General features: G+C 42.9%; 1 protein-coding gene across 1 annotated transcript in view; it reads right to left on the reverse strand.

Moving 5' to 3' along the window:
- Positions 1-212: 212 nt before the first annotated feature.
- Positions 213-27,868, reverse strand: part of sh3gl2 (SH3 domain containing GRB2 like 2, endophilin A1) — a 142,296-nt gene continuing 114,640 nt past the window's right edge. Inside the window, exons 5-9 of the mRNA XM_033018254.1 lie at positions 24,331-24,464; positions 20,010-20,168; positions 6,942-7,045; positions 3,114-3,235; positions 213-970 (exon numbers count right to left, since the gene is read on the reverse strand). Coding sequence (XP_032874145.1) covers positions 771-970; positions 3,114-3,235; positions 6,942-7,045; positions 20,010-20,168; positions 24,331-24,464 — 719 coding nt within the window. The 3' untranslated portion in view covers positions 213-770. The remainder of the gene's footprint in view (positions 971-3,113; positions 3,236-6,941; positions 7,046-20,009; positions 20,169-24,330; positions 24,465-27,868) is intronic.

Here is a 27,868-nt window from a genome sequence, read left to right on the forward strand (position 1 = left end):
CTGTTCTATGAAATAAAGCTATAAAGCTATCAGTATCTTGAAGGTTGAGTAGCAAGGAATGGTGGTGGACTGAGAGCACAGAGCAAGTAATCTGCCGAGCCAAAAGCATTGTAATCCTTAGAGCATATATCCATTACATGGAAATTTAGAAATTTGATGCTGAAATATGAGATACCAGTACTTTGGAAAAATAACCCAGAGATAGAAAGCGACAGAGTTTACTGACCATTTTAATAGATGGAATTTCACACATTAAGCAACAAATTTTCAATCACTGTATTTTCAGTCAGCACAAATAGAATAAAACAATTCATATAGCACATATATTCTTTCTTATTTTTAGTTTAGATAAATATATTCTCAGGAACCAAACTGTACAGCTTTACCACTGTTACAAAAATAAGATAAGCAAGATGCCGGGGACTCACATGTGGAAACAAAAGATCAGAATGGTGAAGCATTCACTGGTAACGTCCACAACTCGATTGTGCTTTGCTAAGCAAGATGGTTGTGTTGCAGTCCTCACTGAGGGCAGAATGAACTAAACATATCCAAAACAGTAATGATCAGCAACACTTGTGCCTATATTCACTACAGATGGAACTGAGTGCAACAATTAGGATTATGATACATGTAAACCAAAGACTTTACACCAAGGGAGCTCATTGATAACCAGTGTCACAGCATCAGACAATGTCACAAACTGCACCACCTCTATCGGTTTAGCAAGTGGCACAAACATAATGGCAGGTCGGGTTACAATAGTTATCCTAGTGAGGTAAAGGAACTAATACTTGAACATAGTTGATTGGGAAAAATCCAGACTGTCCATGGAGCATCCCTTCGTACCAGTTGTCATCGATTTGGTTGGTGAGAGTGATGACGTCACCTTCTTTGAAGCCCAGCTCTCCTTCATTTTCCGGATCAAAGTCATATGAGGCCCTGCAACAGGGTTGGTCTAACGGCGTACCTGTGGTTTAGAAAGCCACAACTTTTATACCCATTATTTATTGATCAGCAATATTTACCGCTGTCTTAATATGTACTCTGAGAAAAATTAATTGGAAATTGATTGCTGTTGTTGCACCCAATCATCATAAGCGGTGACGCAGTGCAAAGCAAGAGGAAAGAAGTTGGTGCAATAGGCCAAATGGGCACCAATGCCCAAAACTCTCTGACACCAAGTTACAATATCTCTCAATCTCAGGCGTTCAAACCTCATGCAGTGGAAAAATAAACAGCAGGAAACCAGATCTGAGAAATCCCAAATATGAAAGACTAAATGAATTATATGAGGCTAATCTCTGAATAGCACGGCACTCTTGCTTCACATGGCCTGTTCCTGCATTCATGGAGGGCTTGAAAATGAGGGCCTTCTGGCACCCCACAACACTGGCTTCTGCCAGGAAATGTCAGAATGCTCTGCTTAGCCAGAAAAATGCCACAAAGACCACATGAGGAGCAAAGGAAATTGATTTTCTCATCATCTGATTACCCCTCTGTTCCTATCCTCATGGTGAATGTTGACTGGAGTCAGTGCTGTATGTTGGGGAAAAATGACAATGATTGGTCTATTTTCCGGCAATTGCCCATTCAAGAGTGAACGGCTGTTCACCAGGGATGCAACAATACACAGGTTGACCAGCTGCAGTTACCCTGAACAGTCAATTGCTGTAAAATAGATCACATTGTTGTTCCCCCAGAAATACAGCACTGACTTCAGTCAAAGTTCACCAACAGGATGACAATAGAAGGGGAGTCAGTTGATAGGAAAATCAGCGGATCAACCACACCTCTCCCCTCTTTCTTGATCTCTCCGTTTCCATCACAGGGGACAGAATTACAACTGTTGTCCACTGACAAATCCACTGACTCCCACAGTTATCTGAACTACATCTCCTCTCACCCTGCCTCTTGCAAAGACGCTATACACTACCCTCAATTTTGACATCTCTGCTGCATTTCTATTCTCGGACCACTGAGATGTCCTCTTTCTTTAGTAAACACGGTTCCCCTTGCTGTCATAGATGGATCCCTCGCCCGTGTCTCCACTGTGTCTGTTCTCCAGTGGTTCTACTCTCGCTGCTCCTCCTCCCAGATGGAATAAATGTAAAGATTCCTTGCTCGGCACCTTTCACTCCACCAGCCTCCGCATTCAATACATAATTTGCGCCACCTCCAAAGTGATCCCACCACCGGTCGCATCTTCCCATTCCCACCCCTTTCCGCCTTCCACTGAGACCGCACCCTCCTCAACTCCTTGGTTCACTCATCAGTTTCCACCCAAGCCACTCCCTCCCCAGGTACTTTTCTCTGCAACTGCAGGAGATGTAACACCTGTCCCTTTTCCTTACCCTTTCACATCCATACAGGGACCCCAGCAGTCCTTCCAGGTGAAATAGAGGTTCATGTGTACCTTATCTAACATCGTGGTCCTGATACGGCCTCATTTCCATTGACAAGACCAAGCGAGACTTGGCAACCGTTTCGCCGAACACTTGCGCTCAGTCTGCCAAGCCCACTAGATCTCCCATTTGCTAACTATTTGAACTCCTCTCCCCAATCCCATACTGATCCTACAGTCCTGGGCCTCCTCCATTACAAGGATGAGGCCACATGCAAACTAGAGGAACAACACCTCATATTCTGCTTGGGTAGCTTACAACCCAACGATATGAACATTAAATTCTCCAACTTTAGGTAACTAACCGAACCCCCCCCTCCCCTTTTTCTTCTTACCTCCCCTTCCCCCCTTCTCTTTCCTGGGCTCCACCTGGATTTCCATTTCTCCCCTCTCCTCTCCTTCCAGCTACATTTCTTCATCTGGCTTCACAATTCGCAACTCTTCTTCTCCTTATCTCACACCTTTTATCTATTCACCTCTGGCCTTTGTCTAACCACCTGCCTATAAAAAAAACACCCACCTGTACCAACATCACTTGCCAGGCTTTGACCTATTCCTTCGCCCCCCAACCCCCCCCAATCAGTCCCAACCCAAAACGTCACCTATCCATGTTCTGCACAGATGCTGCCTGACCCGCTGAGTTGCTCCAGTACTTTGTGTCTTTTTTTGTAAACCAGCACTTTCAGCTTGTTTCTGCAGCTCCAGTTACCTGGTGTCTTTGGACCACTGAGAGTCACTCCACCGTTCGGCTGGGCTTCCTCTGCAAAATCGTAAGTCGTGCGAGGTTTTGGTTTATATTCCCTTCGAGGGCATGCTGTCGCCTCCCTCATTCTGCAAAAAGGATGACATCAAATGAATATCATATATGTTACTGGCGATTTCTCAGTCCATTACGGACAGCTATCATGCCAAATCACTGACAAAGAACAGTTGGCTATCTACAGTGACCACAGAAACATAGAAAATAGGTGCATGAGTAGGCCATTCAGTCCTTCAAGCCAGCACCCCTATTCAATATAATCATGGTTGATCATCCAGAATCAGTATCCCATTCCTGCTTTCTCCCAATATCTCTTGATTCCTTTAGCTCTAAGAGCTAGACCTAACTCTCTCTTGAAAACGTCCAGTGAATTGGCCTCCACTGCCTTCTGAGGCAGAGAATTACACAGATTCACAACTCTCTGGGTGAAGACGTTTTTCCTCATCTCAGACTGATTCCTGGGATGTCAGGACTGTCTTATGAAGAAAGACTGGATAGACTTGGTTTATACTCTCTAGAATTTAGGAGATTGAGAGGGGATCTTATAGAAACTTATAAAATTCTTAAGGGGTTGGACAGGCTAGATGCAGGAAGATTGCTCCCGATGTTGGGGGAAGTTCAGGACAAGGGGTCACAGCTTAAGGATAAGGGGGAAATCCTTTAAAACCGAGATGAGAAGAACTTTTTTCACACAGAGAGTGGTGAATCTCTGGAACTCCCTGCCACAGAGGGTAGTCGAGGCCAGTTCATTGGCTATATTTAAGAGGGAGTTAGATGTGGCCCTTGTGGCTAAGGGGATCAGAGGGTATGGAGAGAAGGCAGGTACGGGATACTGAGTTGGATGATCAGCCATGATCATATTGAATGGCGGTGCAGGCTCGAAGGGCCGAATGGCCTACTCCTGCACCTAATTTCTATGTTTCTAAATGGCCTACCCCTTATTCTTAAACTATGACCCTTGGTTCTGGACTCCCCCAAAATCAGGAACATTTTTTCCTGCATCCAGCCTGTCCAATCTTTTAAGAATTGTATATGTTTCTATAAGAATCCCTCTCATCCTTCTAAATTCCAGTGAAGCCCAGTCGACCCATTCTTTCATCATATGCCAGTCCCGCTATCCCGGGAATTAACCTGGTGAACCTACGCTGCACTCCCTCGATCACAATAATGTCCTTCCTCAAATTTGGAGACCAAAATTGCACACAATACTCCAGGTGTGGTCTCACCAGGGCCCTGTAAACTGCAGTAGGACTTCCTTGCTCCTATACTCAAATCCCCTCGCTATGAAGGCGAACAGGCCATGAGCTTTCTTCACTGCCTGCTGTACCCACAGTGTGACCTGGACCTCAGTGCCTGTGCGTAGCAGGGTGGATGGGAAGAACCCGCTGGGGTTTTGATGATGGTGCACCTGATCTTTGCTCCACCTTTGGAGTCAGTACTGAGTCAGCAGAATTCAATCACATCCTCAACCGAGAGGCCAGACCCACTCTGTACCAAACCTCTCAGCTTTGTGTCAGCCACAGTTAACACCGTCTGCAAGCCTAATTCATTTAAATTGTTCCCAAACCTACATAATAATACTAAACAAAGCAACAAGGTTTGTTTGTTTTCCTGTTATCATATTACTAATTTACATATATTGATGTGCCTTACATTCTTACATAAACTAGATTATATAAATGTCTTCAACTGTTTCTGAAAGCTCGTGATCATGGGAGATATTTAGAGGTTTTGATGACAAATAATGCGAAGGCCCAGGGGGAAAGGAGAGTGGCCTGAGAATGTCTCCCACTTCCCCCTCAATGGCCGTGGCAGTGGTGGCAGCCACATGTGACCACTGGCACTTCCCATGAGAGGGGAACACGAGGCTGACCATCGTGATCAGATCCAGAAAGCTCTACGATACGATGATATAGAACTTTATTTATCCCTGGAGGGAAATTGATCTGCCACCATGAAACATGGAATTAAAGTGACGAGTGGAAAGAATTGAGGATGTGCAAAGATGGGGGGGTGGAGAGGGGGGGAATCAGTCTCAGTCTCAGTCTACCCCACGACAGAAGGGGGAAGAATTGTACAGTTTGATAGTTACAGGGAAGAAGGATCTTCTGTGGCATTCAGTCCTGCATCTTGGTGGAACCAGTCTGTTGCTGAAGGTACTCCTCAGCCGTATTGTCCAGGATGCTCCACAGTTTGAGGAGCATCCTCCCCTCCAAGACCACCTCCCATGAGGTCAGTTAGAGAACGGTGCACTGGGAGTTCAATTAGAACACTGTCCAGTATTGACCGCCTGTGTAATGGACGGCTGGGCCAAATCAGACTACTTTATTTACTTGTTTTCAGAACATTAGCTCCCTCATTTCACCAACTTATTTCTTCTCATTCATTCACCCTTGAACTTAAATCCCTGTACAGTTTTTGATGCTTCAGCCATAAACAGATATGACTCTTAGACTTTAAAAAAATGAGCTTTTGTTTTAATTTAGTTTAGTTTATTGTCACGTGTATCAAGATATAGTGAAAAGCTATTGGGTGCTAACCAGTCAGCGGAAAGTTTGTTTTTATAAAGGAATGCATTGCTATGCCCATCACAGGCACAACTGCAAATCTTCCACAGTGGAGAGAAATCTTTAGAGTGTATTGAAAAGATTTAACCAACTTGCACCATTTGGATTCTGATGCATTTTACAACATAATTCAGTTAAGCATTGCCGCACAATTTCCAGAGTACCTTAATTCAGAAAAAAACAAACATTTATCTTGAATATCAATCCTAAACTTAGTTAATCCATGTTGATCACTGTGGCTTGTTAATTCAAGGTTTCATTACCACTTTCTGCTCAGTGAGTATTGTCCCGTACTAATGATACTGTCATAAAGTAAGTGTATTCCTATTAAACAGGAAAGACTTAAGGGCCTGTCCCACTTTCACGACCTAATTCACGACCTCTGCCGATTTTGCCCTTGACTCATAATCGCAGCAAGGTCGTCACAAGGTGGTAGGAGGTCGTAGGTAGGTCGTAGGTAGGTCGTGATTGTCGTCGTAGGTACTCGTGGCATCAAGTAGGTCGGGGCGTTTTTCTAGTCTGATGAAAAATGTCCACGAATAAAAAAGGTTGTCAATTAGGTTGTGAAAGTGGGACAGGCCCTTTAAAACTAGCTATAAACTAGATTTGCTTTTCTGATCCACGCTCTTTCATTGAACAGTGCAGCAACATTAACTTTGTTTTTAAACATAGTTTTGCAGAATTCCTGAAGTAACTGGAGGCCATTCATTAACTTCGTTCTCTCACTCCACCAACCAACCCACTCTTCCCAGCTATTTTTTTTACTGGAATCCTGCTCTGGTTTGTATTATTGTAGAGGGGTACAAGATGGCCAGCTTGGTCATGGTGGACCAGTTTCTGTGCTGTTTGATTCAATGACTGCATGTCTACGAGCACTGAATTGATGTGAAATTATTTAGCTTTCAAACAACCGCATTCAGAGAGCAAGATTATCCTGATTATGAGCAATTTGCTGGAGTGGAAACAACTGCAGAAAAGCAATAAAGATAATTAAAGGCAAATTGCTTCAATGTTGTGACGTTACAATAAAATATTGAAAACCATCTACACATCACAAATACATTTCTGAATTGCACCATTTGCTAAAAATAATTGAGATTTAGGGATTGGACTTTTAACTAAACTGAGGCAGGCAGAGTGATTGGTTGAAGTCTGATTCATTCTCTTTATTTTTTGATGCAAACAGTGTGGGCAGCAATTATGTGCTTACCTCTGCTCCAGCTGTACTGAGAGCTCCTGGTAAATCTGTGCCGCCTGTCTGTGATACTCAAGCTGCGCTTGTACCAATGCTGTAAGCTGGTTCACTTGCTCAATCTAAAAACGTTCACAAAGACAAACAATCCCTTTAGTCACATTGCTGGATTTTACTCTCATGCAGCAAGTCTGGTGAACGAAAATTAAAAACAAAACTGCAGTTACTGGAGATCTAAAATAAAACTGGAAAATGCTGGGAAACATGCAGATCACAGCTTCTGTGGGGAAAGGAGAGTGAATGGTTCAGGTCAATGGCCTTGTATCCTTTTCCTTATAGCTAACGATGACACGGGAGGCTTCTGCAAGATATTATGGCAGGAGCATGATGTAGATAGAAACAAAGCAGAAGTTTTCAGTACATGCCATTGCCAGTATGGGTCTTCTTTATTTTACAAAGGTACACTCACACATATTCACGAGCCTGACAAGATAAAGAATATATCAAATGACACAAATCACACCATTCTAGTACTCAGTTCTTGAAGTTACAGTGACCATTATCTACTGATAATGGTATACTGATAATGGGTACTGATTCTGGATGATCAGCCATGATCATAATGGATGGCAGTGCTGGCTCTAAGGGCCGAATGGCCTACTCCTGCACCTATTTTCTATGTTTTTATACACTACACTGCAATCCCCCAAAGTCCCTTTCCGCATCCTTTTATTTCCCTGCACATCTTCAACATTCTCCCTCACACATGCCCGTCAGCTTTTATTATTTCGTCAATACTCGAGAATTGGATGTTTTACAGCCATCAATTAACCAACCACAGTAAACCTTTGGGAAATGTGAGGAAGCTGGAGCACCTGGAAAATGCCAAAGAGCGCAGTGTCCTGACTGGAATACTAAAGACACAGACGACAAGTTATGAATAGATAAAGACTTTCTCTAATCCTACAAACAAATGATTTGAGATTCTCTCCTATAGTTTAAGCACCAGATAAAACTATGACTTGTTTCACCTAAGCCCACTGGTATGCAAGCTATCAAATTTGCTTTCCTGACCCATAGCTAGCTAAATTGTAAGTGGTTCTCCCACCTTACGGAACTGTTAGAACCATTGCCATCTAATCCCATAATAGTCTGTCCAACAAACATATGCACCAGTTCCAATTTTTCTGTTTAACATAGAATACAGAACAGTACATTACTGGACCAGGCAGGCCCTTTGGCCCACAATGTCTATGCCAAACATGATGCCTGGTTAAATTGATCTCCTCTGTCTGCACATGCTCCATATCCCTGCATATCTTTGTGCCTATCTAAAAGTCTCTTAAATGCCCCAATCATATCTGCCCTTGGGAGCGTGTTCCAGGCAAACATCACTCTGTGTAAAAAAACTTGCCCATCACATCACCATTTTGTCCTTCTCACCTTTGACATTTCCACCCTGGGAAAAAGGTTGTCTATCTCATCTATGTCTCATTTAATTTAATATAGTCCACTCTTAAGTCTTTAATGTGCTGATGCCTCTCATGATTCTGCCCATCTCTCCGTGCCAGAATATCTCAACTCTTGCTTCATTCCCCCCAGTCCCAAAATGACCCTAGACATAGTGATAAATGGCATTCTGTGCCAAGGTACCCTAACCACTCTTGAGAGAAGGGCAGAATTTGACGGGCAAATGCTTTTTCTCAAATAATACCAATAAACCCAATTAGGGCATTAGCACAATTCTGTTGATGAGAATACATGTGCTGCTGTCTCTTGCCTTGAAAAAATGCTTCGGCTGCAAAGCATTTTGTAACATGAAAAGGATAAAACGCACCTTCCATTTATGCTTTCAGTTTTGCATTTATCACGGGTGACTTTAATCTACATATAGATTGGGCCAACCAAATTGATAGCAGCGCTGAGGAGGAGGATTTCCTGGAATGTATACGGGATGGTTTTTTCAACCAATATGTAGAAGACCCGACTTGAGGACAGGCCATCCTAGACTGGGTATTATGTAATGAGGGTTGTGCAAAGCCCCTTGGGCAACAGTTACCATAATATGGTGGAATTCTGCATTAGGATGGAAAGTGACACGGCTAATTCAGAGACTTGGGTCCTGAAGTTAAAGAAAGGAGACTTTGAAGGTATGAGATGGGAATTGGCTAGGATAGAGGGGCAAATTATACTTAAAGGGTTGACGGTGGAGATGCAATGGCAAAGATTTAAAGGGCCTGTCCCACTGTACGAGGTAATTCAAGAGTTCTCCCAAGTTTCCCCTAATTCGAACTCGGAGAATTAAGGTAATAGCCGGTTGTAGGTACTCGGTGCTCTCGTGGACATTTTTCACAGTGCTGAAAAAACTTCACGAGTTTCCGCGGTTCCCGAGTACCTGCCGTTAGCATTACGAGCCGCTACGAGACATCCATGAGCTCCGACGTAACCGCTACGTATATTCTATGTACTTACCACGAGTTTGATTTTTTTTTAAACTCGGTAGAGCTCTTGAATTACCTCGTACAGTGGGACAGGCCCTTAAAGACCGCATGGATGAACTCCAAAAATTGTCCATCCCTGTCTGGCAAAAAAATAAAACAGGGACTGCGGCTCAACCGTGACTAACGAGGGAAATCAAGGCTCGTTAAATCCAAGGAAGAGTCATATAAATTGGCCAGGGGAAGCAGCAAACCAGAGGACTGGGAGAAATTTAGAACTCAGAGGAGGACAAAGGAGTTAATTAAGAGGGGGGGAAAGAGCATGAAAGAAAGCTTTTGGGGAATATAAAAGCTTCAACTGACTAAAAGCTTCTTGAGATATGTAAAAAGGAAAAGTTTACTGAAGACAAATATAGGTCCCTTACAGTCAGACAGGTGAATTTATATTGTGAAACAAAGAAATGTCAGAACAGTTAAATGAGTACTTTGTTTCTATCTTCACCAAGGAAGACACAAACAATCTCCCAGAAATACGAGGGGACCGAGGATCTAGTGGGAGGGAGGAACTGAAGGGAATCCACATTAGTCAGGAAATGATGTTAGGTAAACTGTTGGGACTGTAGGCAGATAAATCCCCTCAGCCTGATGGTCTGCATCCCAGAGTACTCAAGGAGGTGGCCCTTGAAATTGTGGGTGCATTGGTGATCATTTTCCAATGTTCTCGCGACTCTGGAGCAGTTCCTGTGGACTGGAGGGTAGCCAATGTAACCCCACTTTTTAAGAAAGGAGGGAGAGAGAAAACGGGGAATTATAGATCAGTTAGCCTTAAATCGGTAGTGGGAAAGATGCTTGAGTAGATTGTTAAAGGTGTTATAGCAGCGCATTTGGAAAGCAGTGTCAGGATCGGTCAAAGTCAGCATGGATTTATGAAGGGGAAATCATGCTTGTCTAATCTTCTGGAATTTTTTGAGGATGTAACAAGTAGAATGGATGAGGGAGAACCAGTGGATAGAGAACTGGTTGACAGGCAGGAAGCAAAGAGTAGGAATTAATAGTAAGATTAAACGAGAACTTACCAGTTCGAAGTTTGATCGTTATTTTATGAGGAGTACGTTGAGGGAATACGTGAAGAACCCCACCAGGACGCATGCGTGTCATTCTTCAAAGCAGCGGTGTGAAATCACAGATAACTGTAATGACTTAAACATAGTAAGATTAGAGAAGAAATACCAGTTGAGTATATGATCATGGGTGGGAGCGGAGCGCACGTATTCCCTCAACGTACTCCTCATAAAATAACGATCAAACTTCGAACTGGTAAGTTCTCGTTTAATCTTACTATTTTACTTCGGAGTCACGTGAGTGACTACGTGAAGATTTCAAAGCTCTGTGATTTCATGCCGTGGAAACGAGTCCATGCATCACATCTGCCTTAATGACTGTAGGAGGAATTGTGTCAACATAATTTAGACATGAATCCGACATTGAAATCCATGAAATTTATTAACATAATATTATAGCCTCTATTTATGGGGTAAGTTAAATTACAGAACTTAAAATTGTTTCTGCAAACGTTCCAGGTTTAATGACTGGTTTATGATAAAATAGTTGGAATGTTTTTTCCCCTGACCATCCTGCTGTCTTGAGGATTTGGTCCATTGGTACATCCAACTGCATAGCTGCCGATGTAGCTGCAGCCCTGGTGGAATGAGATTTAAAAATATTAGTATCCACCCCAGCCTGTATTAGAACCTGTTTCAGCCATCTTGAGATGGTCTGGACCGTCACTCTTTTGTGTGGTTGCTAGTGGCTGACCAAAAAGTGCCTTCTCATTGCCTCTGATGATTTTCGTGTTCTCCATGTATAACGACAAATGTCTTACTATACAGAGACGATCATCTGTTGGGTAAGACCTAAATTCTATATTGAGGCCTGCTGATCCCTGTCTGTTCTGCTTAACTAATTCATAAATATGAAACGTAATATTTTCAGATGAAGAAGTCATGTTGTCCAGTCTTAATTTATGTAATGATTGTACCCTTTGTGCCGTGACCAAAGCCATTAGCATGACTGTTTTTAATGTCAGTCTATGTAGGGACAGAGCTGTTGCTGGAGACCAATTCCTGAGCATCTTCAGGTCAATACTCACATCCCATATTTAGGAGTACCTGGTTCTTGGGGGATTGGTATTAAAAATTCCCCTCATAAGTTTTGTTACCAGTGGGTGAGTCCCAACAGAGTGACGCTCTGTTCCTTGCCATAGATAAGTTGATAGGGCACTTCTGGCGCAGTTGATGGCACTATAACTGAGCCCCTCATCATAATGGAGGCCTGCCAGGTATTCCAGAACAGACGGGATGTTCATTTCTCTGTAGATGATGCTGTTTTTGTGACAATACATCTCCCACTTCTTGATATAGACCAGATACTGTTTTTTGGTGGACTGTCTGTGGGCCGCCGAGATCATGTTCACTGTTCGGTCCGTCAGTCCCAGCTGTAGTAGTGGTATTTTTAGACTCTACAAATTAATAAATCCAAATAGTTATGGCATGGGTGGCTATCCCTCGTTACGGGATGAACCAATAAGTCTGGTCTATTCGGGATGGTGATACATGGTTCTAGTACCATGTTCAGTATCACTGGGAACCATGGTTGAGTAGGCCAATCGGGTACTACCAAAATACCAGACGCAGAGTCTTGCTGTATTTTCCTTAATACCCGACTGATGAGGCAGAAAGGAGGGAATGCATAAATAAACAATTTCCCCCAATGCAGCGAAAATGCATCTGTAGCCGCTGCCCCGGGGTCTGGTTCCCACGAAACATAGTTGATAACAGGTGATTAAGCCTGGATGCGAATAGATCGATATCTGGTGTTCCATACCGTGCTGTAATATCAGCAAATACTTTTTTATTCAACATCCATTCGGTGTTTTCATTAAATTTGCGTGACCTGGTGTCTGCCACTAAATTTAGTTTACCTGGTAGGTAAGTAGCTGATATCCAAATATCTCTCTGGATACACCATTGCCAAATTGTATTAGCCAGATTGTCACATGATGTCGATTTGTTTCCACCCATGTGGTTGATATATGCTACCACGGTGGTATTGTCAATCTGTAGTCTAACATGCTGGTGATATGACCCAGTACAATATGACTTTAGGCCATAGAATGCACCCAACATTTCCAGGTAGTTTATGCCCAGTGTTAGTAATAATGATGCCTCCTGAGCAGTCCATCTACCTCCACAGCTGGAGATGGAATTGGTGGCTCCCCACCCAAGTGCATTGGCATCAGTTTATAGCACCATAGAAGGGTTGCTGATAATGATTGGATTGAAACAAAGCCGAATGTTATCTATCCACCATTTTAGTTCCATTATAGCTTTGATTGGTAGCTTCATTGGTCTGTCAAAATGACCAGCATTAATTTTGAGTGCTTGTATTTTTGCTCTCTGTAAATTTTGGTAATGTAAAGGTCCAAATTGTGTGGCTGGAAAAGCAGCCACCATTTTGCCAATTACTTTTGCTACCAATCTGATAGACAGTTTACTGATGTCAATTAGGTTATTGCAAGCCTCTATTAAGTCTATAGCCGTTCCCTTTGGCAAAGTCACCGACATGTGAACTGAGTCAATGGTGAACCCCAAATATTCCATAGTAGTGGAAGGCGTTAATTTAGATTTAACTGGATGGATGATAAACCCCAGTTTTTCAATAACTGTTTTGTGGCTGTTACAGTTTGTTTGGCCAATTCCAAAGTTTTGCCCACAATAAGTATGTCATCTAGATATGCCATGACCATGTGTTTTCGTTTCCGTATAAACGCTAGGGCTGGTTTCAAAATTTTTGTGAACTGCCTTGGGGCTGATGTTATACATTTGGCAGCGCTCTATACTGCCAAAACTGTCCCAGTTGAATTTTAAGTAACATCTGTGGTCACCTTGTATAGGCACTGAATAGTAACCATTTTGTAATTGATACTAGCCATGAAGTAACCTTTGGAAATCAATTGTTTTGCAGTAACAAAGGTTTCCATTTTAAAATGAATATATTGTACAAATGTATTCAATTTAGTCAGATCTATGATGATGCGACAACCACCACCTTTTTTGTTTTTGGTAAAGATATTGGACACGAATTCTAGCGGTTCGTGTTGGGATTTTTCAAATACCCCTTTTGCGTAAAGCCGCTCCAGTTCAGCATGCGCTTCTGATTTTTCTTTACCGGAAAGTACGAACATTCGGCTCGGTATATGTTGAACTGGAGGGCTGTACTTGTGTATAAATTCTATGGTATATCCCTGGATACTGCTTAAAATATAAGTGTCGGTAGTTAGCATACTCCATGCATCCAGAAAGGAGTGTAATCTCCCCCCAACCTCCATGATCCCTGCAATTTGTAGGGAACCAGACACACCTACCTCCATAGTTACCAGTGGCAGGTTTACTTCTTTTTGTAAATCCTTCGTTGATGTTGAGGCGTCAGTGTCTGGGTTTGTGGTTTGGTTGATGTTGGAGGTTTGCGTATCTTCCAAGAAGGCCGACCTGGGCCATGGCCTAAAAAAGACTCATGTTCGGTGTACCAGACCTTCGAGCTTTCACCAGTCAGTCTTGTTCTACTGGTGGGTGCGTAAGGGTGCTGTCTATGGCCGTAGTGGGTTTTTGATGGTCCCTTTTATGAGTCCCAGGGTTTTTGCTTCCTCATCGAGCTCCTTGACTTGCTTCGATAGGTTACCTCCAAATAGTAGAATTGGTGGTTTTACGATTCCAGGTATGCACAGACCTGCGAATTTCGGGTTTAAAGTAGGTCGGATGGCACTCTTCCTGATGCTGTTTATTTCATATTGTGTGTTGCAAAGCAGTGTCAGTGCATCCTGTTGGTCCTGCGACATGTCCTTCTCATCCACTGTGCGGGTGAAAGCTGTTATCCCCGCTGTTAGGAGTTTTAATACCTTTTGGAGTTTGATATCCATGCCTCTAACTCCTATTCCAATATGTTTCCATATACAAGTATTTACTACAGGAACATTCAGCGATATACAGTTACCCGGTGCCAGGTGTCTTGACGTGGTGTCCAATACAGCCTGTTCTTGTAGCTGGTTAAAGGACATATAATCTATACTGGCAGCTAGTTTTTGCTCCAGGTTTTGGCCAGTCTGGTCTGGCTGTATGAAGTTGGACACCATGTCCAGTAGATTTTCACGTTCCTGCACCCCCTGCACACTTGATTTCTCTTCTGCAAACCCCTCTTCAGGATCAGCCCAGTACTGACCCCCAGTACTCCCCTCTGACGAGGGAGAAGCACTGTGCAGCCCTACAAGAGGTGCTGCTGTGGGTTTTACATAGAGCCCACAGTGACTCGACTCCATCTGCCGGAGCCTGTCACGTTGGAGCAAATGCTCCACACACCGCTCCATCCGGCTCCAGCGCTCACGGTCGCTGGCCGCCCGCGGCTGCTCAAAGTCGGACTCATCTGAGTCCACGACTTTGTTGGTTTTTTGTTTTGCCTTACTGCCCGGCCGCGGAGTGGATCTGGCCGGTGCGGAGGCGACATCGAGCACAGCTGATCCCATTATAGGTGATTCAAGTGCCGTTGGCCGCTGCTGGCTGCCCGCTACTCCGTGGTCCTCCCCCACCAGCTTTGTCGCAGCCCTCGTTGCTTTCTTTGACTTGTCCATGCTCCCCACCTGTAATCAGTATGGGAAAACACAAAAAGACCGCAGAGTACTCTTACCTGCAGGTTCCGGCTTTTAAACTGCCGCTGCGGGGGAACGTCGTTCCACCCCGCCTGACTGTTTCGCAATGCGTGTAGCGATATGACACGCATGCGTCCTGGCGGGGTTCTTCACGTAGTCACTCACGTGACTCCGAAGTAAAATAGGTAATTTTCAGAATTGCAGGCAGTGACTAGTAGGGTGCCGCACGGCTCGGTGCTGGGACCCCAGTTATTTACAATATATATTAACAATTTAGACGAGGGAATTAATGTGACATTTCCAAGTTTGCAGATGACACAAAGCTGGATGGCAATGTGAGCTGTGATGAGGATGCTATGAGGCTGGAGGGTGACTTGGATAGGTTGGGTGAGTGGGCAGATGCATGGCAGATGCAGTGTGAGGTTATCCACTTTGATGGCAAGAACAGGAAGGCAGATAATAATCTGAATGGTATCTGTTTATGAAAAGGGGAGGTGCAATGAGACCTGGGTGTGCTTGTACATCAGTCACTGAAAGTAAGCGTGCAGGTACAGCAGGCAGTGACGAAAGCTAATGGCATGTTGGCCTTCAATGCAAGAGGATTTGAGTTTAAGAACAAGGAGGTCCTACTGCAGTTGTACAGGGCCCTGGTGAGACTGCACCTGGAATATTGTGCGCAATTTTGGTCTCCTAATTTGAGGAAGGACATTATTGCTATTGAGGGAGTGCAGCATAGGTTCACCAGGTTAATTCCCTGGGATGGTGGGACTGACATATGACGAAAGAATGGGTCGACTGGGCTTGTATTCACTGGAATTTAGAAGGATTAGAGGGAATCTTATAGAAACATATACAATTCTTAAAGGATTGGACAGGCTAGATGCTGGAAAAATATTCCCGATGTTGGGGGAGTCCAGAACCAGGGGTCACAGTTTAAGAATAAGGGGTAGGCCATTTAGGACAGATGAGGAAAAACTTGTTCACCCAGAGAGTTGTAAATCTGTGGAATTCTCTGCCACAGAAGGCAGTGGAGGCCAATTCACTGGATGTTTTCAAGAGAGAGTTAGATCTAGCTTTTAGGGCTAAAGGAACCAAGGGATATGGGGAAAAAGCAGGAATGGGGTACTGATTTTAGATGATCAGCCATGATCATATTGAATGGCGGTGCTGGCTCGAAGGGCCAAATGGCCTACTCCTGCACCTATTGTCCATGTTTCTATGTTTCTATGACAACCAGAAGCCAATGCAGCCATTTTTAATTGATTTAATCCAGTTAGTTTAAATGTATTTCCTTTGTTAGTATTTTAATTTTTATTTATTTTAATAATGTTAATGTGCTCATGTTTTTTTTTCAATTTCTATGTTTCTATTTCATTCTCAGCAAGAGCTGTTCGTGTCACTGAACGTTTAACACAAGCACAACCCACACCCAGGTGAAGAAGACCTCAATCTGGAGCGGATACAGGAGTGGAGTAGCAAGGTTGGAACCAGGGCGAAATGGAGTGAATGTGGGCATTGAGCCAGAGTGCGGCAAGCAGAAGGAAAGGGGGGGGGAGAAGTAATGCTTGCATATATGGCATGGGGATAGTTAGATGCAGGGTCGGGAGGCAAAATGGAGCAGGGAAATGTGTAGGGGAGTTGCATAAATCTTGGAAAATGTCAAAAGAAAATTTTAAATTGGGTGTCAACCATCACAGGAACTGAAGCTGGAGGTCAATGATGAGAGACAACCTGTTGGAGTAGAAAAATAATCCAATGCATCTAAAGGCATAAAGCCTTTGGCCCTTTGGCCTAATTTGCCCGTGCCAACCAAGATGCCCCATTTACACTCTTCCCACTTTAACCACCTTTGGCCCATGTCCCTCTAAACTTTTCCGATCCATGTACCCTTCCAAATGCCTTTTAAATGTAATTCTAGTACCTGCCTCAACTACTTCTCTGGCAGCTTGTTCCATATACCCACCATCTTATTTCAATTTTTGGCAAAAAAAATGATTTCATCCACTTGTGGCTATTGGATAGGAATCCCACCGATAGACTTGTACTCAGCACTTTCCCCTCACATTTTAAACAATTGGGAGTATAATTTCCCCTTCATACCTCCTGCATGTGAGAAATTCACCCACTTCTGCATTAATGACTTACCAACTGCACCTCATCAAAATGGCACAACTTACAATCTTTAGTTATAATCCTGATTAAAACTCAAAGTACATCATCTTGAAAGTAGTGCAGCTTAGTGATTCCAGTGACCTTGCTGCAAAATTATTTTTACACATGATGCATCAGAAATCCCAGTGCCAGCCTCCTGAGCACAGAATAAAACACTTCTACACTGATAGTTCCCAGTGAAAGAGTCTCTGCCTGCTTCACTGTCATAGTCTGAGGGATCTGCATAACCCCACCCACCCCCCCCCCCCCCTCCACCCCCCCCCCCCCTCCACCCCTCCTCCCTCCGTCCTATCATGGAATGATGTCTGATGGCTCAGTCTAAAAATCGTGTATCATTACCCCAGCTCCTGCTCCCTGCAGCCCACATTTTCTGAGAGAGCTCTGCATGAACTGACTCACTTCCAATGACTCAGCGTACAGGTGGTGCTCCAGCTGCCCGCTAAGTCAGGAAGATCAAGCTTCCATGCATCCTACAGGGAAGAAACCTCAACGATAATCTATTAAAGCAAGGATGTCCCAATGTCACCGTCGCCTTGCTGAACACAAACCTCGGGTAGGCACAAAAAGCTGGAGTAACTCCGCGGGACAGGCAGCATCTCTGGAGAGAAGGGATGGGTGATGTTAAGAATCAACCTTTCTTTCTCTCCAGCGATGCTGCCTGTCCCGCGGAGTTACTCCAGCTTTTTGTGTCTATCTTCGGTATAAACCAGCATCTGCAGTTCCTTCCTACACAAACCCAGGGTATAGCAAGGTAAGTAGGAGGAAGCCCAATTGACAGGCTGGGGATGTTTTCAGGGATCTGGGCAATTGGCACATTGCATTGAGGGCATCTAGAGGCTGGCAGTGAAGTCAAATCAGGAACACCAGCACTAACAGGAGATCCAGGAAGACTGGGAATGGGCCACAGGGCGTGGGGAAAGAGGAAATTCAGTGGTCAAAGCACTGGGTAGATAAAGGGATTATAAATTTGGCTCAGGACTGAACAGGATAGTAGTGTTGGAAAAAGGAACACTACAGGAAAAAGCAGGAATGACAGATACTTCAGAAAGCAAGGAGTCTTCCTCATGTTGAGTTGGGGCAGTTTTCTGTTGGTGGCACATTATCAGCTGACACTGACACAAAGTTGGTGAAGTAGATAGTTCATAGGTTTAAGGTGAGGGGGAAAGATTTAATAGGAATCCAAGAAGTAACGTTTTCACACAAAGGGTGGTAAGTATATGGAACAAGCTGCCTGAGGAGGTAGTTGAGGCAGGTACTAATCCCAACGTTTAAGAAACATTTGGACAGGTACATGGATAGGTTAGATTTAGATAGATTTATGGGCCAAATTCAGGCAAGTGGAACTAGTGTTGATGGGACATGTTGGCCATTGTGGGCAGGTTGGGCCAAAGGGCCTGTTTCCACGCTGTATCACTCTATGACTCGAGACAGGGGCATCCATTGTAATTTGCGCAAACTGAGTTTGGAATTATTTCAGCTGCTCATCTCTTTCCCCCACTCTTCACCTGTTCCGCTTAAATTACAATTGGGATAGATGTAAATCTAATGATGCTATTTGGGTTATTAATGTTGGAGTCCTGAGTTGAAAACCTGGTTCAAGATGGTGTCATGTTAATCTGCAGGCAGCACACCGGCACAGACTCGGTGGGCCGAAGGGCCTGGTTCCATGCTGTATCTCTAAACTAAACTTAATGAATATTTCCGACCCGAAACATTGCCTATTCATTCCCTCCACAGATGCTGCCTGACCCACTGTGTTACTCCATCACTTAGTGTTTCACTGCAGAGAGAACAGCATAATCCATTCACTAATTGCATATTCATCAGACACCAATATCTCTCCGCATAAGGATGAGGAAACCCAATCTGGTCAGATACGACTGCAGGGAACAGAAATATTCAATTACTGTCATGGTCCTAAACAGCAAACCAAGGTCAGGATTTATTTTGAAGATAGACACAAAAAGCTGGAGTCACTCAGTGGGACAGGCAGCATCTCTGGAGAGAAGGAATGGGTGACGTTTCAGGTCGAGACCCTTCTTCAGACTGGTTAAATTTGGGAGACTGATACATTTAATAAGCGTTTTCACTGAAACTTTTACTGAGTGCGGAAGAAATTGTAGATTAAGACAGAGATGGAGCTAATTAACACACTTAGCCATCAAACAAACCATTTATATACCAGGCATTTAGTTTCAGTAGAGGTATAATAGGAATGTCACAGAAATGTTAAATCTGAACAGTGCATAAGCAGTCTTTAATAATTGCTTTTACAACAGGCCCAGCTAGTGACATGCTGCAGTTGCAGGCCACAGTCCCAGAAGTCAATGGGAGAGTGGCCAGAAATGCAATTTTTAATTTTTAACTGTTAATTATTGGTCTTTTTAAGTATTTATTGCTCTCAGGTAGTGTCCACATTGTATTCTATGTATGTTCTGTCTGCGTTCGTTTTGAATCTGTGGGTTTGTTGGTTGGGGGCTTCTGGACATCTGAATTTCCCTGAGGGGATCAATAAAGTATTTATTATTATTATTATTATCTCAGCAAGTCCTTTTCAGGCGGTTGAAAGGAATCTGCTGAAACCAGCACTGTGTGAGCAGGTACATCTGCTACCTCTCCCAGCATGAGATAATGCCTGGAGCGTCAGCAGATGCAAGATGGAGGGGACATGAAGATGAAATAGCACACACCTTGGTGAAAAACAATAACATATTCTGGCCGGGTACTGAACAATTGAAGGCTAAGCTGATTCCAAGAGCACAAAAAACAGGTCCTTACATCACTCTCCAGTAGGTTAAACATGCTCGATTCTGCAATTTCTTTCGATTCATCAAATTTCTCCAGTGCCTGTCGAATCTCGTCATCTGGGACCTTCCCTTGTCTTTTCTTCTTGTAGTCAAAATCCAGTCGCCGTCCCTCCAGTTTCTTTAGATGGTGCTGCCAGTGAATAAATAAATGTATCTCAGTGAGACTGACAATCATATTAAAGGGAAGGCACGCATAAAACCAGATATATCCTGACCGGTGTCAAACTCTCGATCTCTGCAGGATACATACAGCACACTGGTCAATGAAAGATTACCATTGTCTCTCTGGTCTCAGTAAGGTAACGTTTATGATATAATGCGGACTGATGATATATGAATAAAAAAGCTGCAAGAATAACAGATGGCTTTTCCTGACTTGTCTCCAAATATTTCATGGACCATTGTACAGATACATCTTGGCAGTTCCTTGAATAGTTGCCATGTGACATACTGTCCCTGATGCTACCACTTCAGAGGTGGTGGAGCAACTCACAGCAGTGGTGGGTTTATACACCAAAATAATTAATATAAAACACACCACAAACACACTAGAATGCTTAAATATCCAATGTCAAAGCAGCAGCTGTAGAGAAACAAATAGTTGACAGATCAAATCTGAGACATTGGCTGGAGTTTCTGCTTTAGGCACACATGGTTATTCCTGGGTAGACAAAAATGCTGGAGAAACCCAGCGGGTGAGGCAGCATCTATGGAGTGAAGGAAATAGGCAACGTTTCGGGTCGAGACCGTTTCTTCAGCATTTTTGTCTACCTTTGATTTTCCAGCATCTGCAGTTCCTTCTTAAACATTATTCCTTTTCTAGTTCCAGAAAATTGTGCCTATTTTGAAAAGGTTCATCTATAGGAGGTGCGACCTCAACAAGGCAGTGGCATCATCTGGCCACGTTCTTATTTCATTCCTACCATCGGGAAGAAGGTATAGAAGTCTGAAAACTGTAACCTCCATGTTCAGGAACAGCTTCTTCCCAACAATGATCAGACTCATGAACACTACAAACATCAACTAAACTACAATCAATGGTGTATAGAAGCTGCGGTGATTTCCTTTCACATGATACACTGCAATTACACACCAAGCACACGCCAATCACACCTGCCAAATCTCTACTACTAAAGAGGACAAGGGTAGCAGGTGCATGGGAACATTACTATCAAATGGTTTTCCTCCAAGTCACATGTCATCCTAATTTCAAAATACATTGACGGTTCTTTTTTATGCTATGTCTAAATCCTAGAAGTCCATCCCCAACAGCACTAGGAGGCTTTTAACAAGAATGCAATGATTAAGAAAGCAGCTCACCACTACATTCTCTTGGGCAATAAAGGCTCAACAACAAATTCTGGCCTTGCAAAAGACACTCAGATTCTGAAAATTAATGACAGAAATTACCCAGTGGTAAGAGCAGAGTAACTTGCTTCATGCTGTGGAAAACAGAATTGCAGTATCAATTAGCCAACCTTTCACACAAAGTGAGGTGGCTGTATGGAACAAGCTGCCAGAGGAGGTAGTTGAGTCAGGGACCATCCCATCATAACTTAACAGTTAGACAGGTTTGGAGGGATATGGACTAAACCCGGGCAGGTGGGACTAATGCAACTGAGACACGTTGGCCGGTGTGGGTAAGTTGTGCCGAAGGGCCTGTTTCCACATTGACTCACTTTTAAACAATATAATCATTTAAAAGTGATGCAGACAAAATTACTAGTTATGCAGAGGTGTACTATTTGAGATTCATGGTAAGTCCTTAAAAATATTTCTATCAATATCGCTGCAACTGCCAGTTCCAGTTTAATTTCTGAAACCCTTATTAAAAGAACCACAATTATTGGATGAACCCTCAGAACCAGGTCAGTGCGTTAGTGAGGCTGGATTCTCTTCGACTCTGTTTGATGAGTAAATTCTGTTTAAAGATGGAGGTTGTAAACCAGCACCAAACAGCAGCATTAGTCTCTGTTTCTTACAGCAACATCATCATTGAACTTTATTGATAGTGAAATGTACCCAGTTACATCGTCTCTAGCTGGTTGATGCATTATCTACATATGCAGCCAAGTTTAAAAAAACTAGTGTAGCACATTAATGGTTCAATTTGAACATGATTTGCTCAATGTTACACCACAACCATTCAATGGCCTTTGTTAGTACACTGCAATTTCTACACTACACCTTCAAGCGATCTTCTACCCAGCTCCTGACCACGTGAAATGTAAATTTTGAAATTGGATGGAAAACACTCTTTTCTTTACCACAGCATTAGTCCTAAAATGTTTCTAAAATATCTGTGTCTACATCAGATTTAAATATATTTAGGAATTACTTATCTAGCTAATGACTAATCAGTATCTTGGGGGCCAGTGTAAGAGCTATAAAATAAACTATATTGTCTTAAATTGGTCTTAACATTCCAAGGTTGCAACTTCAATCAGCAGAGATGATCAGTGACCGTTAAGATATCTGAAGTATGTTCCTCCATGTCTGAACATTAATTGAAGTAAAATGTATTTATTGTAGAAATGAATCCAATGCATGTCCTCCAGAAGTCAGTGCACTGTCAGCTTATTAAGAACTAGTCATAATAATTAAAGCATTTTAATTGCAAAGTATTTTTATTTTCCCCTCGTCCTCTGTGCTGTAATGATGTGGTTTGGGAGTATTTCAAAATAAATTTTCAAGGTTCATCAACATGGAATGTAAATATGACCGTCAAGTACCATTTGAATAATATTTATATGTAAATAAAACAAAGTGAAATTAAAAACTAATTTTGAGCACAGCTTTATCATCAAAATTAGGATTAAGTACCATTGTCAAGAAGATGTTGAAAGTACTGGGGTTTTATTATTTGAGGAGTTATTAGATGATCTGTCTTGGATAAAATGTGATATCAAAGTGAATCCCGCTTATCCTTGGTGAGTCATTCCGACTTCAAATCATGCGTCAAACCCACGAACCATTGTTTTACCCGATACAGCCTGGAATACAGCGGATTAAGGGGGAGGGACGAGTTCTATCCAATATTACCTGCTTTACTCCTATCACTGGGAATGCACACCAATGGCTTTAGAAATGAGAGAGATTCTCAAAAGGTTTCCCACATTCCCACTTATGATGGACAATGAGGCCATTCGACCCACTAAGTCTATGCTGATTCGAAGAGCAATCTTATCAATTCTATTCCACCACTTTTTTCCATCTTGTTTATTTATCTCATATGCCTAACTCCCCTGAATCTCCCTACTACCTACCTACACTTGGGGTGATTTAAGGGGCCAGTAACCTACCGATTAGCATATCTTTGGAATGAGAAAGAAACCAGATCAACTGGGGAAACCCTAATCAGTCACAGGGAGAAGGGACAAACACCACATAGCGGGAGGCATGAGGAGAGTGCAAGTAATTCAGCTACTACTCGTGCTTCCACAAAGCAAATTAGATATAACGCTCCATTTCTCCATCCATTTGTATGAACAGGGGCCAAAGTGGTTATAACACGATTTTGATCCAGATCACTAGACAGCCAATTAAACGTTATTTTGGAAATTGGCAAGAAGAGAAAAATTTGTCTTTGAAATAAAATGTTTCCTTGCAGCATTCACGCAGTAATCAGACGTCATTGTCACTTGAGAACACAGTTGCTATTTTCAATACAGGAGACCCTTGAGACTTACAAGCGATCACTTCTATTGATATGAGAATGTTACTCTGTTAAACAATGAACATACAGCCTTTAGTATTTTTAGCTCGCAGTAACAAAAATAAACTTACAGTTACTAAAAAGGCCTTTATTTTTGAAAATCCTGTTGGGGAAAAAACATTGTTATTGCGAGAGCGATATTCTCTAGCTCCTAATCCCATTTTCTACCATTGGCACAATTGTTTATATAATGCGATATTCTATGACTCAAGGTTGCTAGGGGCACCTCTATCAGATTTTCGCGGAACTACCTGTGTTGGGATGGAGAGAGGAATGGAAGTAGAAAGAGTCTGGATGAGGTGGGGAGGATTGGGGAAATGAAATGGGGAGAAAAGGGTCATGAGGAGAAGGGTTGGGAAGAGGTGTGGAAGAGGTTCAGGTAAAGAGAGAGGTGGGGCTGAGTGGTGGGAAATATGGCTGGGGACTTGCAAAGATTGGTGCAAATAACAAGGGAATGAGGGGAGGTAAATGGGCAGGGTGAGCATGCTGCATGTGAAGCCTATTTCTAACTCTTCCTCCTTGGTGAATAAATGCTCCAGAACAATGGCAGCTATCCTAGACTTAATTCTATCAATACCTGTATTTCTTTCAGGTCTTTGTCATGGAGATTCTGCAGTGGGTCAATGAAGTTCTGCTTTACTTCCATGTCTAGGGCATCTTTCACCTCAGCCAGCTGTTTCATCGTTTCCCCAGCATCCAGCAGAGCCTGCCCTGGAACACAGTTACAAAACATCAAAGGTTAGTTTTGGCGACAGCAACAACAACTCTGTCCAAAGTTGAGTTTCCATAAATAAATTGTAAACTTTCAAGAGATTTTCGGAATGAAATATCACCTTATTATCCAAGCTATATAACATTACTAAAAAAGAACAAATTTCTACCATGGTGGCAATATCACAAATTATCAATGCTGATATAATTACTATAATTGCCAAACATGTTACCAGCAAAGGACAATGCAAATTTATGGAGAACGGCAAATGACAACAGCAAACATGGCCACGTCTGTCAGATTCCTTCTTCCTTCTCCTTCCTCTAACACTGCCACTGAATTGGTGAACCAGGTAACACAATCACCTGCCTTACATCACAGCATTCACATCCATTTGTCGAATACTGAAAGTTCATTTACACTTGTACATTTGCTTGATATCAGAGCTGATGTGTGCGTGTGTGTGTATATATATATATACACGTGTGTGTGTGTAAAAGTGACACACTGAACTTTTTCCATTTATTACATTGTTTATAGTGTACTACGTTTACATATCATATTGCGCTGCTGAGAGTAAGAATTTCATTGTTCTATCTGGGACATTTAACAATAAATCACTCTCGACTTGAAAGCTCACTAACAGAGATTCAACAGACTTTGTGTCATTCTCTCATGACCCTTCCCCAGTGCCTTAATATCCTCACACAATCAAATATCCAGGGTTCAATAGAATTTTAGGTACCAAGGGAATCAATAGCTATGCAGAGAGTAGAGGAAAGTAACGCAGAGTAATGTCTGCATTGGTCTCACATTGGATATCAAAGCAGGTAAATGGGGCTGAATGGCCTCCATCTGCTTCTATTTCTTGTGTTATAGTTTAGAATTGTAATCTCCATTGATGTACATTACTAAACTTGATCTTTTTTAATACCCATATTGATACCAGTTCTCTTGAATAAATACCCACGCGTATGTGGAATATGAGCATCCCCTTCCTCAGTGTCAACAGCAGAATGACCAGTTCACATTGAACTTTGGAATCAACAAATGGTGTCACCAGGCTGGCTGAGCAGCCTATCAGTTAAAATAATCCTCACAGACCACAAAACTAGGAAGTAAAGGTTTAAAATAATACTTTGAATATTTTATAGACCGCAAAGATTGAACCACACATGATTGAAGGAGGGAACTGAAACATCAAAGAAAATTGTATATCAGTTTACGTGCTTACATTTGGTTTTGAACAGACAATTTACTAAGCCAGCCTGCAAATATTACTGGCAGCCACATCAGGATCTGTGTTAAAGTAAGAATGCACAAAATTCCTGAAGATGCTCTCTGTTTCCTGTAGTAAGGGCAGCATGGAAGAGTTGCTGCCTTACAGTGCCAGAGATTTGGGCTCTATCCTAACTACGGGTACTGTCTGTACATAATTTGTACATTCTCCCCGTGACCGGGTGGGTTTTCTCTGGGTGCTCCAATTTCCTCCCATGCTCCAAATACGTACAGGATTGTAGGTTAAGTGGCTTCACTAAAAACTGTAAATTGTCCCTGGTGTAGGATAGTGCTAGTGCACGGGAATCGCTGGTCGGCCCGGACTCGGTGGGCCAAAGGGCCTCTTTCTGCACTGTATCTCCAAACTCGAATATCCAAGTAAATGTTAATAATTTCTTTATCACAGTGCCTCAGAGGTAGAGTTTCTGCCGTACAACACCAGAGACCTGGGTTCAATCCTGACTACAGGTGCTGTCTGTATGCAGTTTGTACGTTCTCCCAGTGACCGCGTGGGATTTTTCCCGGTGCTCCGGTTTCTTCACACATTTCAAAGATGTGCAGGTTTGTAAGTTAATTGGCTTCTGTAAATTGTCCCCAATGTGCAGGATGGAATTAGTATACAGGTCATCTTTGCTCGGCATGGCCTCGGTGGGCTGAAGGGCCTGTTTCTACGCTGCAACTATAAGTAAACTAAACTAAACCTCAACCATAGATAAATCCAAATTCGAAAAAAATCAAGCGGTTTAAAAGCATAGAAATAGAAGCGTTAGCAATAATAACTTGCATTATAGACACAGAAGGATCATGAATTTATCTATAAGAGATGAATTTATTTCCTGAACTGGTTGGCATCAGTTGTTCAAATGCTCAACCAAAATAAGTTGGGAATTACTGCCTCCAAACTGGCTGTAATTCTAGACCCCACAGATTCAGATTCAAACTTTATTGTCATTGTGCAATGTACAGTACAGAGACAACAAAATGCAGTTAGCATCTCCCCAGAAGAGCGAACATAGAATAATGAGTAATAAATATATATACGCACATAGTCGTAGTAGTGCAATTTTTCTGGGGAAAGGAGTGTCCGGGGGGGGGGGGGGGTGACTGGCAATCACCAAGGTGCAGAGTTAAGTAATGTAACAGCCGCAGGGAAGAAGCTGTTCCTGGGCCTGCTGGTCCGGCAACGGAGAGACCTGTAGCGCCTCCCAGATGGGAGGAGGGTAAACAGACTGTGGCTGGGGTGAGAGCAGTCCTTGACGATGCTGCGCGCCCTTCGCAGACATCGCTTGCTCTGGACAGACTCACTGGAGGGGAGTGAGGAACCGGTGATGCGTTGGGCAGTTTTCACCACCCTCTGCAGTGCTTTCCGGTCGGAGACAGAGCAGTTGCCATACCATATTGTGATACAGTTGGTAAGGATGCTCTCGATGGTGGAGCGGTAGAAGTTCACCAGAATCTGAGGAAACAGATGGACCTTCTTTAGTCTCCTCAGGAAGAAGAGATGCTGGTGAGCCTTCTTGACCAGTGTTGAGGTATTGTGGGTCCAAGAGAGGTCATCGGAGATGTTGACCCCCAGAAACCTGAAGCTGGAGACACATTCCACCTCCATCCCGTTAATATAGATGGGGGTTTACTCAACAATATATGTTGAGTAAAATCATTTTTCACACATCCCTTGAAATCATTATCAGCATTAAGTTAAAATTCCTATTCCTAAGTTTAGTTTAGAGATACAGTACGGAAGCAGGCCCTTCGACCCAGCGAGTCCGCGCTTACACTATCCTACACACACCAGGGACAATTTACAATTTTACCAAGCCAATTAGCCTACAAACCTGTTTGTCTTTGGAGTGTGGGAGGAAACCGGAACTCTTGGAGAAAGCTCATGCAGGTCACGGGGAGAACGTACAAATTCCGTACAGACAGCACCCATAGTCAGGATCGAACCCAGGTCTCTGGCACAGTAAGGTAGCAACTCAACCTCTGCACCACCGTGCTGCCCACAATTAATCTATTAATAAAGAAACTGTTTCTGCTCAGTTTTGTTTCACCCTCACCAAATTTCAAATATCTTAATTAAATATTCCATCTGTCTCCTTTGTTTCATCGAAAATAGTCTGGACGT

This window comes from Amblyraja radiata, chromosome 3 (genome assembly GCF_010909765.2).
Source record: "Amblyraja radiata isolate CabotCenter1 chromosome 3, sAmbRad1.1.pri, whole genome shotgun sequence".
In the NCBI taxonomy this organism is placed as follows: domain Eukaryota; kingdom Metazoa; phylum Chordata; class Chondrichthyes; order Rajiformes; family Rajidae; genus Amblyraja; species Amblyraja radiata.